Source organism: Podarcis cretensis (genome assembly GCF_951804945.1).
Source record: "Podarcis cretensis genome assembly, chromosome: 5".
NCBI lineage: Eukaryota > Metazoa > Chordata > Lepidosauria > Squamata > Lacertidae > Podarcis > Podarcis cretensis.
The window spans coordinates 62,740,212-62,753,254 of NC_137174.1; the positions used below are offsets into that span (position 1 = coordinate 62,740,212).

Sequence of the window (13,043 nt, forward strand, 5' to 3'; positions counted from 1 at the left end):
AAGACATGGTTGGCAGTTATAAATAATTAAAAACATTGTTTTTCCTGTAATGCAGGGTGGTCTTGCAGTCCAAGTGGGCTGCAAGAGTAATTTGACTTGACGTATGGGGGTTGGGGGAGAGAATGACACCAATATTTGGCAGGGTCCTTGAGCGCTCCCACCTTCTTCCCATCTTGTGATAGGTGAAAAAGTGACTTAATTCCACCTTTTCGAGGTGGGTCCATGCTTGCATTTCCCTAGCTTATTAATTGTAGTTCCTTCCAGTCCTTGTTAAGATAATCACTCACTCAACCATAGCTGCTGCCACTAGGACAGCATATGCCACTGTGGTGCCTTTAGAGGTGTTTAAAGCAGTTACCTGGACTCCTCCCAGTACTTTCACTAGGCATTAATTGATGCCTGTTCTTCAGTTGAAGTAGCATTTGGTAAAAGTGCCCTTCTTCAGCAGTTTTCCTTTCACAGTCATATATCCCACCTTCGTTAGGGCACTGTTATACTTCCCAATTAGATAACCTTCACCAGTAATGAGAATGTTCCATTGGTACTGATCCGAAAGGTGGTTTTCCATTGCCATTTTCCATTGTAGAAGGACATCAGGACTTCACTCTAGTTTTTGGCTGCAAAATTCACTTTTCAGTTAGGATAAGTGTTCTGTATTTTTCACGTACTGCTAGCTGTGCTCTTAGCCAGGCATAGGCAAACCCGGCCCTCCAGATGTTGCCCTCCAGATGTTTTGCGACTACAATTCCCATCATCTGGTTCTGTTAGCTAGGGATGATGGGAGTTGTAGTCCCAAAACATCTGGAGGGCCGAGTTTGCCTATTCCTGCTCTTGGCTATATTTTTTCTTAGCGATATAGGTATTTTTTCTCTTTAGACATTGGTGTATCATTCCTAAATGAACTTTTCAGGTTTGGTGAGTAGATAAACTGAATTATGGAAGCTTCCTGCTTCCCTCAAGTTCTGTTACTACTTTCAACTACTAAGTGGAGCCATTTCCCAACCTAATGTCCTTCTATAGGCAATGGAGAGCCACCTTTCAGATGAATACCAATGGATTGGAAAAACATCAAAGAGTGAACTAATCAGTTGTAAAATGCTCACGATGTTAAACAAAGATTCTGGGTTGCTGATTCTTTCATAGACTAATTGTCTGCTTTTCATCGGCCCGCTTTTAAATTCTTGTTATCTCTTTAGCGATGTCTGATCGGCAGGAAAGTGCACTTATAGAGCTGATGGTATGTACCATTCGACAAGCCGCAGAAGCACATCCTCCAGTGGGCAGGGGAACTGGGAAGAGGGTAAGTTAATTATTTTTCACTAAGATCTTTTGTTCAGCCAAGTTATATTTATTTTATCGACATGCAGTAGCTCCCCATTAGAGAACCAATAATTCAAAAACACGTGTTGAGAAATAGTATTTGAATAAAGACTATTAACACTTAAAATAGTATGTCATTCATTGTCCTTTTACAGGGAAGCTCTTGTGACATGCGAGTTATTAGGAATGATTTCCATTGACCAATGACAATTAGGCATTGTTTCTCTTCAGAATTCCCAGGGAGATTAATGACAGGAGAATCCTGGGGGATTTGCTGGTGGCAGCAGTAGAGATGGTTGCATTGACAGAGGTCTTGCACATAGTGCTGAACCATGTAACCCATAGGCCAATATATTTGTTAGTGCAGGAGTGTAAGTGGTCAGCTATGCGTTGCAGCACCAATGTACTCCAGTATGGTAGTTTCTTTTTTATTTAAAACAGGTTTCTGTAGCTTATGTCTTTCAATATCTTCTGTCATGGTTTCTGATAGGCGTTCACTGTCCTCCCTAATTCTGGAAACAATGTAATGTGTGTGCTATGTAGAAACATCATGTTTGTGCAGCTCATAAGGAGTCTCAGCAACCCTGTTTTTTAGTGGTTTCAACTTAGTCTACAACTCACCACAGACTATCTGTTGTCCTCGAATTCCTAAGCCTACCTGCTGTGGAATAGACTGGGACATGGGGCATCCCCCTTGACTTGAGGGCAGACTGCTCCATTAAATGTGCTGGCATCTTGTGAAGCTCACCTTGCAGGTTTTCTGGGGAGAATCCTTTGATGCTGGTCAGGAATACTCTGAATTGTGTAGGTCAGAGTTGCATTCCTCTGGTCTAGAAGAATAGATCCCAGCTTATTGAATAAAGACAGAATTTTGGGTTGCACTCTCAAGCATTTGTTGTGAGTGACGATTTCCTTGAGATTTTTTTCAAGGCATTCATTTTCTCCCTGCATTGGGTCGCATTGTGGGTGGTAGCACTGCTGGCACATCTCAGAAAGATGACATATTTAAAATTTTGCTCTTAACCTCTGTGAGGCTGTCTGCTAGAAATCAAAGGGTACAAGGGACTGGATATTCTGGGTCTCTTCATCATATTGGGCCATGCTTACAAGTGCTACCTTTGACATGTAAGAGTGCCCTTGAATGTTGACTTAAAAAAAATATCTCTGAACCTCTAACACTAAATTACTGCCTTAAAAATAATCCAATTTAACAAGTGCTAACATTAAGTCAACAGGGTTAGGCAAGGGGAGTAGGGTTGGCACAAGAATAATGAGACTTCAAAGCACCACATGAATGGTTTGCCATGTTATTGACTAGAAGGTGCTAATTACTCTGAAGTAACAGCTAGGAACAGGCTTCTTTGTTATGCTTCAATGGAGCTGCTTTTTAGCTTCATGGGATTTCATGGTGTTACCATCAGAAGTGTGATTTTTAAAAATCTTAGCCATTTTAAACATGTTAGCTATGACAGTACTGGTTCCTCCCAAAATCTTATTATTTCCCACCTCTTTGACGGTTGCTGTGCATCTCTCCGCTGTACTTTGTTACTTTCCTACTCATCCCCTTATTGATATTATAGATGTTAACTTAACAGAGTATACTGCAGTCGCTTTGCCATGCAGTGCAGCAGCTGTGAAACAAAGCTGTCTGCTTTGCAAGGTAGGGCTTGTGAAGGGTGTGAAAGGTGGAAAAGATCCTGTAGCCAGGCAGAGTGAGGAATAAGGAAAAGGAAAAGTGCCACCAGCAGCTTAGTTTTGGGATTCATTTCATTTTCCAGCCAATTTTGCCTCTCAGCTTTGTAGATTGGCAAGTGACTTGAATGGTACAGTCAAGACATGGTTAGGGAAGATGCCTCCTGCTGGAAGGATCAGTCAGGGTCCTCTGAAGACTGACCCTGCTTGTGATGGTTGGGTCCTTTTTCTCTGAAAAATATTCTTCTCATTTGTAGCTTTTCTAGTGTTTGCTTTGTGTCCATTTATGAGTTTAGTGACCTTTTGCCTCCTCTTCCCACCTTTCCTTCTGTCATTCGGACTGCTTTCTCAGGGTCTTCAGTGTTTTTTCCTTCAGTTCTTTCCCCTCAGACTTTCCCCTCCATCTCCCTGTCTACTTCTCTTGTGTATGTCTCCATGCTTGTTTTTTTTTTTTTTTTTTTTTGTCCTCACCATTTCTTATCACTGGTTGACGAGGGAGAGTGTTTTGATCTACCCAGCTGAATGCAAGGAAATCTGCTATTGGTGACTTGTAGTGCCCAGAGTTTGGCACACCTCACGTACTAGAGCAAGGTCACCATTTTGAGTATTTGTGGGAGAATCATCAGCACTGACCACAATAGATCTGTGGTACCATGTTATCTTGTAATGCCTAGCCAAAACATAGCTTCATTTAATGGTTTGTTAGAAGTTAACAAAACTTAGTTAAGCTACTGAGCAGGAGTCCGATGATCAAACAAGCCATGGGTTAAGAAACCATGGCTTAGCATTCTGTGCAAGCCAAGCCAGTATGACATTGGTTGCTAAACTTTCTCTCTCTCTCTCTCTCTCTCTCTCTCTCTCTCTCTCTCTGTGTGTGTGTGTGTGTGTTCTTAAGCTAATATAGTCCTCAAAACAAGAAACTGAAAGGTGCACTTATAAGTTACATTGACAAGTGTTGCTGTAATAATTTACACTGCTGTAGTTGACCTGGCATTATTACAGTGGAGTCAGCTTTAATGCCATTTTAATAACTTAAAAGATTTTTTAACAATTTAGATGGTTGTCTCACTAATATAGTACCTTCCCTGGTCAGTAGATGCATTTTGTGCCACTTAGATTAAAAGATACTAATTGAAAAAGTTCCACTGATGCCTTTTTAAAATGACTTTGAAATGTTGCAGCCAAGAATTGTACTTTGTTTTGTAATATACTTCTAATTTTTATAGGTTTTAACAGCAAAAGAAAGAAAAACTCAGATAGATGATCGAAACAAACTAACAGAACACTTCATTATTGCACTTCCCATGCTACTGTCAAAGGTATATTCGCTAAAGTGTTATTTCCTGATGCTAGTTGCATAATTGCTTTTTGTCACCTGGGTATTTATTTTCCCTTTTTACTTCTTTCTGTTACCAGTATTCTGCTGATGCTGAAAAGGTAGCAAACCTTCTTCAAATCCCTCAGTTTTTTGACTTGGAAATTTACAGTACAGGAAGAATGGAAAAGGTAATAGTATATCCAAATAGCTGTTCTGTTTAACTTTCAGGTGCCTGAATATCACTGATTTGTATTGAAGTGTTTGTGTTAGATAAGCTGTCTAATGTTGCTTTTAATGTATGATATATTCTGTTGGAAGCTGCCCAGAGTGGTTAAGACAACCCAGGCAGGGCAAAAGTAATTAATTGTTGTTGTCTTGTGGTACTTTCATGTTTAACTAACATATAGGAATTTTTAATACTATAATAAATGACCAGATTTCCTCTCTTTCCCACAGCATTTGGATGCCTTGTTGAAACAGATTAAATTCGTTGTAGAAAAGCATGTGGAATCAGATGTTCTTGAAGCCTGCAGCAAAACGTACAGCATTCTGTGCAGTGAAGAATATACCATTCAGAACAGAGTTGACATAGCTCACAGCCAGCTCATTGATGAGTTTGTGGACCGATTCAACCATTCTGTAGAGGATTTGCTAAACGAGGTGCATTTGAAATCTCTTAATTATGTCCTTTTTTTGTTTGTTTGTTTGTTTGTTTGTTTGTTTTTTGTATCCCAGAAAACCAAATAAGAACTAAGTTAAGTATTAGGGGTGTAAAAAGCAAAGGGTCCAGACACAGAGGTGGGTGAAAAAAAAATAAGAACATATTTAGTCCAAACATTTAACTTTTATATCACTGCCCTTCTGTGATATAAAGTCTTATGGGAACTGTATCACTTATGAATCCTTGTACCTGAGATGCAGCCATGGCAGAGCTGAACATCTCCTGGGAGATCACAGTGAGGTCTGCCTACTGTAGCAGTGAGTTTGAATGGGAAAGGGAATGAGCAGCTTTTGTGCTTGGCACGTCTCCTAGCTAAGCCTGAAGTTTTGAATGAGTTTTGGCTCAGTTTGCAATGGATTCAGGCATTTGGAACAGGAAATTTAGTTTCCAAAATGCACAGGATCTCAATTCTAATCTTAGTTGCCATCACTAATTGTAGGTAGGCTATACATGTATGGATTTAACCTCTTAACACTGTACCACTGTAAATTAAGCACAGTATAAAGTGTTCAGTCCTTGATCCAGTATGTTCTGTTTCCAGGGAGAAGAAGCTGATGATGATGACATATACAACGTTCTCTCCACTTTAAAGAGGTTAACGTCTTTCCACAAGTATGTGCCTTTGACATGTTGTTAGCCAAATCAATTGATGTAGTTACATAGCCAAGTTACACGTAATGCACAACATTAGAGAAGATATGAAAAAGTGATATGTAGAACAAAGGCTGAAAAGTGCTAAAGAAATTGGAAGGTTTCAAGTCACGTGTAGAACTTAAGCACATATGTTGGAAATACTTGATGAAATGTTCAGTGCCACTGAGCAAGATGGTTCTGAAACATATCCATTCTGAATCAAATCCTTGCTTTAAGAGATGATGCACAGTTGAGTTACTAATCCACCTAATCATAGCAATGATTTTATTGTAACAAAACAATTTTTGTTATGTTTTTATTTGGTATATTGATATTTTTTATTTTATTTTTACTACTACTTTCAGTGCTCACGATCTTACAAAATGGGATTTGTTTAGTAACTGCTACAGGTTACTGAGGACTGGAATTGAACATGGAGCTATGCCAGAACAGGTAATAATGGCAATGTGTTTAGTTTCTACTAAGGAACTTAAATTCCCCCTTCTAAAAATAAGTGCAAGAATAATATTAATTGAGAAATATAATCTCATTTTTTGCAGAAATGTAATTTAAAGACTTCTGAGTTACACAGTACTTCAAAAGGAATCCACAAGCATATAAAATGATTAATTTTTGTAGACAAGGCTCCAACATGGAATGTGTCTTCCCTGACTGTAGCAAGTTTTAACTTTGCATTCTGAGAAGGGAGCCTGACTCATTATGATTTATATTTTGCACTGCTGATATAGCGATAGGCAGGGTTGTCTTTATCTGTAATAAAGAATTTGTCAGTACTTCACAATTAAATGTTTCTCCAGCTACCTAATGCTTTCTTGTAATTCTGTGATGCCTCCTTGAGGTCACTTGTGGTGACGTTGATGTTGTGCTCTAGTAATCATAGCAATGTTCATATTATCGAACTAAAGCATTTCTAGTTTGGGAATCACCTGGCTGAAACCAGAAGTCAGAATGCTCAGTATATGTTTCTGTACTGTCTAAAACTTGATCATTGTTTTAAACTACTGTGAAAGTCTCAATTTTTCTTTTCTAGCTTCAAAGATAAGTAAATGGCCCCTAAAGTATACTAAAATAGGGGGGATTAAAAAAAAAAACACTTTAAAAGTGGATTATACAACCTTCTGTTTCCCCACAAAAAACTATTTAGGTTCCAAATTGCATAACTTTGCACTTCTGTCTTCATTTTATGTCCATTTTGTTTCAGATAGTGGTGCAGGCTCTTCAGTGTTCCCATTATTCTATTCTCTGGCAGCTGGTAAAGATAACAGAAGGATCTCCTTCAAAAGTAAGAAACATTTGGATTCTAATCTTTCTGAAGGTGTTGTTACTCATTTGATTCTGCTGTACTCTCCACTTTGTGTCCTTCCATGTATCGTTGTATTGTTAGTTTTGTTTAGTATTTCTACAATGTAGCAACTCATACAGCTGTGAACATAAATGAGGTAGATAGAGATTTTTAAAAGGAATTAATTTGAGTCCAGGATTTTCCCTATATATTAAGTGAAATATTAATGCATTTGCACTTGCTTTTCTAAAAGAGCAGAGTTTCTCAGACTAGCATCTCATCTAGACACTGATAGAAAATGCATCCTAGGCTGAAGCAGAGTTTACATGTGCTAGTTTGCTATCTTAGCTGGAACAGAAGAACAAGATTTAACTTCTTGAATGTGCTTCAGAAGTCATTGTTAAGCCTTGTCAATTTGATTTATACATCATAATCTCAGATTCTTATATGAAGGCCTTGCAGCTTCCTCACAGACTCACTATAACTACCCTTCTGCATATCAAGTTCAGGAATAGTTACCATGGAAAAATCAAGATTACAGTGCAATTTTCTCCTATAACTGTACTTCTTCATGTGAATTAAGGCCTGCCTCTAAGGGAATGCTTGATAACCAAATTATCAAGCTACCTCTTTAGTCCTTTGTACCATCTGTTATCTTTTGGACACTAAGTGATGCCTGTCCTGTTCTCCCGTGCTTTTTAGTGGTTTTTAAAGAGCCTGTTCATGGTTGCAGCTCTTATATTCTGACCCTTTCACTTTTAACTTGCTGGCTGATTTTTAGAACTATAGATTATTCTATTGTTTTTATTGATTAAGCACCCTTGAAGCAGAGGGTCTTTCTGTTGTTTTTGTTTGAGTGCATGTGTAAAGGTATGAACTTTTCAATCAAGGTATTAGTCATATCTGTTCAGTGAGCTTTCTGGTCTGCAGCAAAAGTAACATCCATTCTCTTTGTTATACCTCATTGCTCCCTGATGTCTTAACTTGCTAATTTTGAGAATGTATGTGATTATGATGGGCTTCATGGATAGTAAAGCTTCCTATTTTTGCAGAGTTAAGGCCAGAATAAGTGCATCAACAGTCTCAGAGGAAAAGATTCAGGATTCTCATATTGTGTGTGTGTAGTGTTTCTGTTTTGATTTTTTACCTCATGGGGAGCAAAGCAGCTTGGGAAGGGGAGAGGATTGAGTAGCCCCATCTGCCGGCAATATTCCACAAATTTTTCACTTTAAAGAAACACACACAAAACTCCCAAATATTGTATTGTTACATTATACAAATTATATTTTTCTGTCCCCTCATACTATATGTCTGTTACTTGGGCTATGGTTTGAACAGGTCTCTGTAACTTACTGTCGTGTTATAATATGATTTCTAAAAAGTGATTCTGAACCACCTTGCAGGCCTTGTCTAGGCCAAAAATTACTTTATAAATGGTGTGATTTGATTTAGTTTTCTTTTGTCTTTCTGTCTGTCTCAGTAGCTGTCTTGATGGACTGGGGCTTTGTTCAGTAATCCTACTATAATCCTTTTTTATTTTGGTCTTGACTAGACAAACTTCGATTAATGTGTAAACAATTAATTCCTGTTTAATATTTGCTCCAGGAAGATTTGTTGGTGTTGAGGAAAACAGTGAAATCATTTCTGGCTGTTTGCCAACAGTGTCTATCAAATGTAAACACTCCAGTCAAAGAAGAGGTAAAAGAAATTTCAACAATTTTTCAACATGTCAAGTAAATATTTTAAAGCTGTGTTTTACACCATGTTAAAACATACACACACACACATTCATTGATTAACATGAATAATAAAGTCACAGACATGTTAAATTTAGCAAAAGTGTTTTGTTTTTTGCCTACCAAAGTCATTTTTGTTTGTTGTGGACAACTTTCACAGAGGATGAATATAATTAGCCACAGAGTCAAAGATGCTTTCATTTTGTGTGACTGGATTCTGGATGAAGATTAAGTGTCTTCATTGCAAAGAATTTGTTTTTATCATGTCATGCAGCGCAAAAATTAGATTTCCTTTATTTTCATCAGAACTTTAAATGTACAGAAGGAATTAATTAAAATTACTTGCAAGTAACCTCGAGAGCTAGGTGTCATTTCAGAATTCAGTGGACAATTCATTCCCTTGCCGCTTCCTTCCTTTTACTCCCATAAGCACTCAAGTTTAATGTAATGTCAGAATCACTCTCATTGAATTCAAGAGTTCATACTGTACTTTTAAAAAACAACTAAGTGTCCTATATAGAATAATTCGTGGAAATGAGACAAAACCAAACAAACAGATGTTAATTTGTGGAGGCGGGGAAGGTAAATTATGCCATTAACATCTTGATTGGTTTGGTTCATGAAATCTATGATCTTATTTTTAAGCTGCTCCTGAATTGGGATGGAATAGGAATCTCTTTCCAGATAAAGAAATAGAAATAGATATAGATACAGACACACACACACACACACACATTTATAGTAGCTATTACACACCTTTTCTTCGGCTGTCTGGGAAGTAATGGCAAGGATTTATTACCCATGCAGCTTTGAACCTTTTCAACATGTGCACCCCAGTTATTGCTGAAGAATAACTTAGAGAAGTCAATAATAACTTGCTGCTTCACCTAAAGCAGCTTTCCTTAGTTCAGCATTGCCCTTTATTGGCAGTTCTCCTCTGCAACAGCTGAATTGTGTGATCCACCAAATACTTGTGTTGAAATCTCATGCTTCAGATTGTTCATTTGGAATCTGAGCCTTTCTTGATGTCTACAGAGTGATTGACTGCAGTTATTTTGTATTCCAGGCTTTCATGCTGCTCTGTGATCTGTTGATGATTTTTAGCCACCAGCTGATGAGTGGAGGCAGGGAGGGTCTTCAACCTTTGGTGTTTAATCCAGATTCAGGACTCCAGTCTGAACTCCTTAGCTTTGTAATGGACCATGTCTTCATTGACCAGGATGATGAGAACCAGAGCATGGGTAAATGTTTGTTATCTTGATTTATACTTTCGCATAGCTTCAAAAACAACACACCTTACCCATTTATCATGTTTATTTCATTTATGGGCTATAATTTCCCCATATTTATCTTTCCTTATCAGTGTTTTTGTCCCCTAAACCCCATTTCTAGGTTACTTTAAGGGTGTGTGAAATGTGGTATCATTAGTAATTGAGCATACCACAAGCTTGTAAATTAGAGATTGAGAACCTGTGGCTTTCCAACTCCAACTCCCAATAGACCTAGGCAGTATGACCAGTGATCAGGAATGATGGGAGTTGTAGTCCAGCAACATCTGGAACGCCACAGATCCCCCATCACTGTTGTATATGCTACCACTCATTGCATACCAGTCTCTTACAAGTAATATCAGAAGTGATTATATTGCATTGATAGTGTTTTGGTGCGTGCAGTTGGAGTATTGCTTAGGAGGAGTATCTTTATTCTTAAAGCTTATGATTTATGTGGAAATTGTTCAATTTGGTTGTGTACTTTTAAGGTATTTTTATTTATTGCTTATGACTGCTTTTATTTGTGTTTATATAAATATTTTATGTTGTAAGCTGCCTTGATCATAGTTTTAACTATGGAAAGGTGACAAACAAATAAAATTATGATTAGTAAAAGAAAACAACTTGAGATGTAATAATTTTTCATAGAATTTCAGTTAGCTATCCTTCCTTTAAAAAAACTTGCTTGATATTCTTGCCACTTTCACATGTAATAATAACCTATGGTTTCTCATGATGTGCATAAGCTATATGAAACCTTGGGCTCACATGCTTTCCCATCACCACTTCCCATGTAATGGATGAGGAGGACTTTGAAAGCATTTATTTTCAGTTTCATTTAACAACAGTTCATTGTGTCATCCAGATAAAGAATTGTGTTCAAACTAACCATAGCTAGTTCAAACAAGACATCTTCAGTAAGAAGGGTTTGAAGTTGGCTTGTCTGAAACTGCCCATGGTTAACATTAACCACAATTTGTTGCGTCAGACAGCATGACGGTTATCTAAAACTCAAACTAAAAGCTCCACAGGGTGGAGGGAGGAGGCCTGCTGTTTCTCATGCATATTTCACTAAACCATGCTTTATTATGATGTGCAAATGCAACTACTAGACTAGTCAAAATGTCAAATTTGTGGCTTAGTTACAATGAGAGCTCAGCTTCCAGAGTTCAAACTCCTACCAATACTCATAATTCATTTTGAGTATTCACCAAATTGCTGTCTGACTGCGATCCCACTTAAACCATCCAGTCATATTTTAGTGAATTGTATTGAGTGCCAGTTGAATTTGTGAAGTCGAGTTCAATGTCATTTTCAAAGGTAACAAATATTTTACTGCTTTAATGTCTAGAGGGAGATGAAGAGGATGAAGCTAATAAAATTGAAGCTTTACACAAGAGAAGAAACCTTTTGGCTGCCTTTAGCAAACTTATAATTTATGATATTGTAGACATGCATGCAGCAGCTGATATCTTCAAACATTATATGAAGGTATAGTTCCATAATTGTTTCATTTCTCATAATAATATCAGATTTGTGCTGTGAACTGCATTAACTTCCAGCATGTGGTTTTGCCTTGTTTTGAATGATACTCTTATTGGACAGTGTTAGTACTTTGTCTAGTCTTAATTATCCTTGAATCCTGTATCTTAGGGGGTTGGACTAGATGACCCTTGGGATCCCTTCCAACTCTGGAATTTTATGGTTCAATGAATCCTGCACGATTTTTAGTAATAATACAGCTGAAATATATTGGCGTGTGGGAGTGATTGCTAGCTCTTTGGCCCAAACAATGTAAAACCGACTAACTCTATCTCTAGGAAGCTTCCATTCATAGAAATAGAGTGCCACTCATGGAAACAATCCTTCTATGTATGGAAGCTTCTTCCATTGAAGGAGCAAAGAGTGTGAATTCAGCCCTCTGATTGACATCCAATGATACGTTAGGGCTTCCTCTTCCTCTCCTCCCCCACTGCAGCACATCACAAATCCCTAAATTCACTCTAAAGCATTGTCAACTGAAGGGGAACAGATTACAGTGGTACCTCTGGTTATGAACGCTTCAGGTTATGAACTCTGCTAACCCGGAAGTAGCTGCTCCTGGTTGTGAACTTTGCCCCAGGATGTGAAGAGAAATTGCACACCGGGAAACCCCATTAGTAAAATCATGCCTCAGGATAAGAACGGTTTCAGCTTAGGAACGGACCTCCGGAACGAATTCAGTTCATAACCAGAGGTACCACTGTATAGAAAGAGTACATAAAATTGAAGATAGTCAAGACTAAATGTTCCATGTCACAACTAAAAGAGTGTTTTCTCTCTCTTTCTTTTAGTACTACAATGACTATGGGGATATAATTAAGGAGACATTGAGTAAAACAAGGCAAATTGATAAAATTCAGTGTGCAAAAACCCTCATTCTCAGTTTGCAGCAGGTAAGAATCTTAGGCATTAAGAATTGTAACTTGTGAAACAGTTCTGAATTAAAGTGGAAGTTTCCCCCCAAAACTGCTACATTTCTTGCTGTTGACCACTTCTTTTTACTGCTGTGTTAGACATAATTAATAGATTTGTTGTCATTCATTCCCAGTGTTAAAACAAATTCATTTAACCCTAAATATTTATTACATGGCAGCTGACACCCATGTATATGCTGCAGACTTCCATTTGAAACACTTGTGTTTAAAATTTTAACCATTCAATTCTTTCTTTAGCTGTTTAACGAGCTTGTTCAAGAGCAAGGTCCTAACTTGGACAGGACATCAGCCCATGTCAGTGGGATTAAGGAGTTGGCCCGAAGGTTTGCTCTTACTTTTGGCCTGGACCAGATCAAGACGAGAGAGGCTGTAGCCACGTTACACAAGTGAGTGACAAGGGATACATTAAAAGGCACTTAACCTGTGTGAGAGATTTTTAGTGTGGAATCGTGTCAGTTTGTCAAATAATAACAGCAATTTGCTGTTCTTTCTGTTTATGAATTCAGCATATATGCTTATGAGAAATATGCTGGTGTTGGAGATAAATTTCTGTTTGTATTAGTTTAATATTT

The 13,043-nt window shown here is 37.8% G+C and overlaps 1 protein-coding gene across 2 annotated transcripts in view; it reads left to right on the forward strand.

Annotated features, from left to right (window-relative positions):
* The window catches only part of STAG1 (STAG1 cohesin complex component), a 106,727-nt gene that overhangs the window by 82,207 nt on the left and 11,477 nt on the right, over positions 1-13,043 (forward strand). For both annotated transcript variants that reach the window (XM_079976833.1, XM_079976834.1), the window contains exons 16-27: positions 1,197-1,300; positions 4,239-4,331; positions 4,429-4,518; positions 4,787-4,990; positions 5,593-5,663; positions 6,050-6,137; positions 6,907-6,987; positions 8,593-8,685; positions 9,790-9,964; positions 11,346-11,485; positions 12,328-12,429; positions 12,709-12,857. In XM_079976833.1, coding sequence (XP_079832959.1) covers positions 1,197-1,300; positions 4,239-4,331; positions 4,429-4,518; positions 4,787-4,990; positions 5,593-5,663; positions 6,050-6,137; positions 6,907-6,987; positions 8,593-8,685; positions 9,790-9,964; positions 11,346-11,485; positions 12,328-12,429; positions 12,709-12,857 — 1,390 coding nt within the window. The remainder of the gene's footprint in view (positions 1-1,196; positions 1,301-4,238; positions 4,332-4,428; positions 4,519-4,786; positions 4,991-5,592; positions 5,664-6,049; positions 6,138-6,906; positions 6,988-8,592; positions 8,686-9,789; positions 9,965-11,345; positions 11,486-12,327; positions 12,430-12,708; positions 12,858-13,043) is intronic.